General features: G+C 38.2%; 1 protein-coding gene across 1 annotated transcript; it reads right to left on the bottom strand.

The window, feature by feature from the left end:
* Positions 1-2,010: 2,010 nt before the first annotated feature.
* LOC124270768 (neuronal acetylcholine receptor subunit beta-4-like) lies at positions 2,011-2,883 on the bottom strand. Its single transcript, XM_046705805.1, has one exon. It carries the CDS (start codon positions 2,881-2,883, stop codon positions 2,011-2,013), a length of 873 nt encoding a protein of 290 aa, XP_046561761.1.
* Between the last annotated feature and the right edge of the window lie 4,611 nt (positions 2,884-7,494).

Here is a 7,494-nt window from a genome sequence, read left to right on the forward strand (position 1 = left end):
CAAGTAAGACGTTAAACCCAATTTCACCTCACCTGTTTTTCACACAACATCAGTTGTTATTCAGGCGCATGCTTGCGTTTATCAATAAGTACATTATTCAGAATGGCTGAAATATTGCCGATGTGACGTTAAATATTAACTCACTCACTTTAATAAAAGTCAGTCGTGGCTTCACATTTGCGTTTGCACTTTATATAAACAAATGAATATAACAGAAACAATCAATTACACATTGTTAGACAATAGGTTTCACTGACACATAACACTGCATACACATCTGTCAATAATAAATGCATTTATATCTGGTTTGAACGAAGGACAACATCAGCATTTAATACAATTCGTTTAGACAATGAAACAATAAATACACATGTGCAAGAGATCTGTTCCTCAAGAATCAACAGAAACTTTAGCTAAATCATTGCTAGCGGTTGTCAACATACAATTAGAGGGAATAACAATTAGAAACTCAACATGGGCACACCGATATTGCTCCTTCCAACGGGTAATGTTTCGAAAGCTATCTAATAAATATTTCGCACAAACCAACGTGGGTGGGCCCATAGTTGCTTAGCACTGACTTGATGGACACAGCAATGCAGCCTTGAAATTATGTCAGTGACTCAGTTTTACGCTCCTTTTTGCAATTTAGCAATACCAAAATGTGGGGAATCGAGACTGGAATTCGGCATGAGGCACAGACGCTTTAAACACAGGGTACTATTAACTTTCCCTCTGAAACTGATTAACATCAGCACGACAAATGAATTGTGAAATATGTGATGAGTGAGTGGGATTTTAGGTCGCTTTTTAGCAAGTACCCATGTAGGGAATCGAACCCGGGTCTTCGGCGTGACCAGCGAACGCTTTAACCACTAGGCTACCCCACCGCCCCGAAATATGGGAAGAATGTCGATAAGTAGCATACTATGTTCTTCTTTTAAACATCGCAATTCACTGTGGAGAGTTATGCTCCTTATCTGGTCCTTGTGCTGTTGCTGGTCGTGATCTAAGATTAAGCTAGTTTGTGATCCGAGGTACAGCAACAATTCTGCATACTACTGAAGGATTTCTATCTGGGTCCATCTGCAGACTGAGAACAAAATACCCCACAGATGCTTTCATCTGGATCCGAGCTTGAGCTTCCTTAGTTTCAAACGGAATGAAATCTGACGGAACCAGATCAGTGGAATAAGAAGGGTAATGAAAGAGTTTAGTTTGTTCACTGATTCATTGTGGTGATGGTGTGGAGGGCACACTTTCTTCCAACTTCCCACGACTCTCAGATTCAATGTATCTCCCGTCACTTGTATGTTTGTAGATATATCGCAAACAGATGATCTGCTCCAGATTCTATATTACTTAGCTGACTGAGGAAAGCCATAAAGTCCGTCATAAGTTTGTTTCCATGCAGGAAGCAAATGTGCTGTAAGTCCCCATGGTCTCTTGAATGGTGATCTACCTTTGGTTGTTGGCAATCTATAGTCTATATGTTTGTATAGTGTACTGTTCACTTTAATAATATCGTTTTATGATAACATGTTAGTTTTACTTTAATATCTGTGATACACTAGTAGTTTTACTGTTCTTCGTCAACAGGCTTTTAATTCTAATTTTATTGATCTATGATATAATAACTAATTGTTCTCATCACGACATGGCTGAAATATTACCAATGTAACGATAAATATTAACTCACTCACTAATACATTTGTTACAAAAACATTAAAACATATTATTATATTGACTTTAAGCACATACTTAGGTAAATAGTTACCTTGTTACAACAACAGTCAATGCCACATGAGTCTATATACCAACCATATACATTGACTACATCAAAAAAGCAAATTTTTGAAGTGGAAATTACACTTGAGGCATTCCCTCAGACAGTCAGGAGGACATTGAATGTCTACCTCCAGACTCAGTCCTTCCTATACACAAAACACCAGCAGGGACATCAGAGCCAGCACCAAGAACACCATGAACAAGACGCGTTTTGTTCGGCAGTCATTTTGAGGCGGACTTCGAATGTGGGCGTTCAGTGCTGTTCGTGGTTACTTCATCATTCATTGGCTGTACACCTGTCTCGGACTTAAACAGAAGGCTGTTACTGCGAACATTGAGGCTGGCCATAGTGGTAATGATAGCCAGGCAACTCTGGCAGATGACAAGGGTCAGGTACACTGAGAGCCGACACACGTCTCCGGACTTTGGGATTGAGTCATTGACGAAGTTCATGAACACTGCATATGACACAAATATGGAGATGAGGTAGAACATCTTCTCTCCGGAGTCAGCTGGTAGGAGGAACACACAGGCGTTGAGCAGAGAGAGAAGAGTCATGGGAAAGATGATACTCACTATATAGAACATGCTCTTGCGTTTCAAACAAAAATCAAATTTCACCAAATTTGGGATCCGTCCCATCGGTACATCTTCAACGTAGGCATATAGGTCAACCAACTTCCATTCATTGTTCCCTATGAAGAATGTCGGTACTCCCCCCATAATCGAGCCAGCCATATCAACTCCAAGATAAAAGTTACCCGACGGCATTAACATCATGCTGCATTGTTGCTCATCAAAGGGGTTCATGGTGATGTCTATCTGACAACTGGTCTTGAAAGTGTCAGTAATAATAACTGATGCTTCTCCGTTGTTTTGAATCAGTGAAGATTTTACTGAATCCAGTCTTACCTCGTCGATACCATTAGGGATGACAACAGAAGGAACCCGCACGTAATCTGCAGATATGGTCACGTTTTCAATATCATCATATTCAGTTTTGTTCCAAGCCAGGGTTTGGTCGAGCCATATCATGTTGACACCAGCACTAAAAGTGAAAGTCTGTTCTGCTGCATTGAGACTGGAGATGGACATTGGCAGTATACTAATGTTCACCTGTTTGCCATCAGTGAGGGCCAGAGCAATACCAGCAGATGAGTTTTCCCCTTGGATATATGATAGGAGTCTTCTTAATGTTGGCTGGGTTCTATTGTTCGGATTGGCGCTTGATAAGACAACGAGTGAAAGTAGTGCTAACGCCGACATGAAATGCATGATGTCACTGTACAGTGGTGATGCGCAGAATGGTTTGCTTTGATGTGCATGTGTTGTTTCAGTTCATCCGTTGCTTAGGTTACCGAACGACATCTATTTGGACCATACACTACCCCTATGCTGGAATATCAAATCACACCGATGCATTAAACAAGGAATAATAGGTAAGTGCTTCACAAACAGATCTATACTTGTGCTCTTCCTGTGAAACTGCCTGCCTCCACCTTCTGCAAGCAGGGGGCTATCACTTTACATTGAATCACTCAGTTATGCAATAATAATCAAAATGGTTATGCCATGGGAACAATTTCACGCTATTAATATTGCTGTTGTAGTTGACATGGTCAATAGATTATTTGCTCACACGTCATAGGTGGTGTTTGCCTCAGCATTTCCTGCGCAAGAGTTGTTTCCAGCACGGAAATGTATTGTATATTCAATGTCTTTGCTAAAACATTTTGAAATGAGAACTGTCATATTTTAACTTTTGTAAATGAACATTATTGTTTGTTTCTGCTATTGTATATTGATTGAGATAATGTGTCACCGGTAGAGAATATATATTCTCTTTACTTCGACAACAGTATGTGCACGAAACATTTATCTGTTAAGTTTTAAAGGTATAAGAATCGTTCCACAATGGCTCAAAAGTGTCTATCTAATAAATACATGTTTATCAAAGATGGCAGTTGGTTAGTTTGTTGGTTGTCTTCCTGTTTGACACCGCAATCAGTAACATTCCAGCTATATGGCGGTCAGTAAATAATAGAGTTTGGACCAGATCAACAGCATGAGCATCGATGACATGTGTCAAACAAGTCAGCAAGTCTGACCAACCGATCCCGTTAGTCTCATGGGTTACTGAAGACCAATTCTAACCCGGATCTTCATTTGTAGATAAAGTACGAGCCCAATGATCTCCATAGGTCAAGTCTCTTCAACTAGTTGCTACCAATTCACTTAAAAAACAGCCATTACAACCTCGTCTTTGACACCAACCCGGATCTTCACGGTTAAGTTGAAGTAATGTACTTATGTCATGGAAGTAATATGGAGTCCACGTAATAATAAATCCTGTTTTGAAATATGTATTTCATATATAATCCAACGACCTTATCTATTATCGCCCTTAACTGATACCATTATGAATTGAAGTCTTCATATAAAATGTAATGCATTGCGAACAGAAATACCAGTTACTGATGAATTCGGCTCACTCCTTTTAGACAGGCATGTAGACCTAAAAGGACATTAAACGTCCTATGTTTGCATTTACTACAGACACGCTGACTTAGTAATTCATCCTTTGTGCCCTGGAGTTTAATGACAGAGAGAGAGAGAGAGAGAGAGAGAGTCTTTATTTCCTCCAGACGATCATCCGAAGATCAAACATATTATATACATGTAGATACAACAAACAGGCAAAGTTACAAAATTGATATAGATGTATATACAATTATATTAATCAAGATGAATACCTAAAGCTACAATTTACATAAGAACATACATGTATAAGTGTATACAATTAATTTATACAAGAAACAGTGGACATATATCATTATAAATCTGCAGAGATCAATCAGTGTAACATTGTAGGAGATGTCGTCTTATTCGGTAAATGTATAAAGAAAATCGTAAAATGATTGTTTCCTATGTCCCTTGATCAACAGTATCATTAAAAACAGTTTCACCTCCAAATAGAAAAGAGAGCATGTCGAGTTCATCCTGTGATTCAAAGGCAACATAGGTGTCCACATCAAGATTGTCAATCATAAACACAAAAAAATCGTTTCTCTCAGTGTGAAGTTGTTCACAGTGTAGGAGTATATGAAAATCATAATCATAAGTATATTTGTTGCATAGGTTACATTCTTTAGATATTTTGCCACGTGATGAGATTTTAATACATATTTGGAGGGCAGATTTATAATTGGGATGCAAGTATGCCAATTGCCAGAGGATATGATAGTTTAACTTGGAATGGACCCGTGCATAAAGCGTCATGTTTGTATTAATTGAGGTTTGCATAACCCATCTGTGTTCTTCATAGCTATGTACAGATGTATTTACAATTTTTCGCCATTCGTACTTTGGAGGGAATACACCTTCTTTAATATATTTATCTATGTGTACATGTAAATTATATTTGTAGAGTACTGATAGTAGATCATCACAGATTGAAGGGGATTTTGTAGATGTGGTTATTGCTGCACAAAATATGTTTTTGGCAAAATTATTACAAGAGATTTTGCATAGACGTCCAAGAAAAATGAGTTTACATTTGTCGATGTAACCAATGAGTGTCCACAATCCCAGATTTGCAATAGTAGAGTCTGTTGGTGATCTTTTATCGAGCCCCTGGCCAATACGAGCAAAATATCGTTGTGTAACTTCAAGTGCATCGGCTTGTTGACCTCTAATGTTAGGTAATATTTCACAGCCATAGAGACTTGTTGTAAGTATCATTCTCAGCCAGATTTTGACGCATGTGAATGGATGGAGTTGAGAGTGATGAAGTCCCACAGATCTTAGGGAATTTATGTTTTGTCTTGCTTTCTGGCAATACCTAACGATTCTTGTTTTTGTTGAGAGATTATCAGTTAGGAGAACACCTCCATAGGTAGTTGATTCAGACTGGGAGATAGGCGTATCACCAAGGCGGTACTGGAAGTTAGAACAAGTGGATTTTCGTTTGCTGAAGACAACTATAGTACTTTTAGCTGGGTTGTAGGTCAAACGCCATTTGGAGGCATATGACGACACGATGTCTAATGATGATTGTAAACCTTTAGGTGATGCACTAATAAGCGTGATATCGTCAGCAAGCAAGACTGCAGGAACATGCATACCGTATACACAAATACCACAACTGGCTTCTCTGAGAGAAGTGATAAGGTCATTTATAAAAATAAGGAAGAACCAAGCTGAAATAACTCTTCCTTGGCCAACACCTTGCTTGACACAATATGTATCTGATCTCTCGCCCTGGTAACAAACAAAGGATTCGCTATGAGTATAACAGTGATATAAAAGATTTCAGGTATTGCCGCTTATACCAATTTCATGCAATTTATAAAACAATCCATCGTGCCAGATTCTGTCAAAGGCTTTTGCAATGTCAAGAAAGGCAGAGAAAACAGCAGAATCTCTATGCATATAAAATTGAATACTTTCCATGAGCGTGAATACAGACATAATGGCTCCATGTTGGCGTCGAAAGCCAAATTGTAACATATCCGGAAAATCTGGCCTTGATTTTGTTAATTTATGTTCGATTCTTTTAAGAAGGAGCTTTTCAAAAAGCTTACCGAGACAAGATGTTAAGGTGATACCTCTGTAATTTCGTGGGTCACTTTTGTCTTTTTTGCCTTTATATATTGGTATAACCATACCGAGTCTATATTCCTTTGGGACATATTGAGAGGTAGTGATAGCATTGAATAGTTTGCATAGATGGGTGGTGATAAAGATGATGTGTTCATTTGTAATTCTATCAGGGCCAGGTGATTTGTTTTTACTCAGAGATTTAATGGCATCCTTAACTTCACTGAAGGAGAAATCCTTTTCAAGTTCTTCACCATAGTCGTCATGGGAGATTTTTATATCAGTAACCTTTTTAGATACATGATCTTTAAAGTCAGAGTCAAATTTATCTGACTCGTGTGGTTGAGCTAAATCTGAGAAATATTTCCCCCAAATTCTACAAATGTCAAGGGGTGTTGATCCACTCGCTTCCCCGTATGTAAGAACTGGGACATTAGTAACAGTTGCTCTCTGTTTTCGAATGTTTTTATAAAAAGAGTTTACATCCATTTCAGCTGAAGCTTAGATTTCTTTCAGCATTTCATTTCTATTATGCCTTTTGGATTGTCGGATTATGTGCGCTTTGAAAGCTGAGTTGCTTCCATCGGAAAAGATGACATCTATAATCTTCAAAAGAAGTAGGGGAACCTGAACTTTCAATTTGAATAGGAAGGATAAGCGTTATCAAAGTTTTCAAAGACAGACGTCTTATGAACACACCACCATTTCTCTTTATCACCAACCCTGAACAAAACTCATTGGATTCACGTGCACAATGCAGTAGGCCCAAACACGTGCATGGGGTGTCCTTCTTGATTTTGACGGTTTTCAAGAAGGTCGATAGATCACTATAGCTAGACCATTAATTTTGACAATCATCTTACATCACACTGTTGTTCATGTTTGTTTCTAGCTGTGTTTTTGTTGTTGTTTGAAAATAAAAATCGTACTCATGTAAATTTCACATCATACATCATCATTTTTCAAGAGCGATTACTGTACAAACAACTATGGTCATAAGGAAGTGCAAGTGGTGATGAACTCTCAAAACATTCATTATTATCATGTCACCATTGACTGACTCCGATATATCTCAATCTTTTAATCGTGAATCGTGAATCTTTAAAA

The sequence above is a fragment of the Haliotis rubra genome, unplaced genomic scaffold (genome assembly GCF_003918875.1).
Source record: "Haliotis rubra isolate DU_JTF1 unplaced genomic scaffold, ASM391887v1 Scf1546, whole genome shotgun sequence".
Classification (NCBI taxonomy): Eukaryota; Metazoa; Mollusca; class Gastropoda; order Lepetellida; family Haliotidae; genus Haliotis; species Haliotis rubra.

Bases quoted from the DNA above. Each gene is read 5' to 3' on its own strand.
- LOC124270768 (XM_046705805.1), bottom strand. From the start codon at position 2,883: ATGTCCATCTCCAGTCTCAATGCAGCAGAACAGACTTTCACTTTTAGT.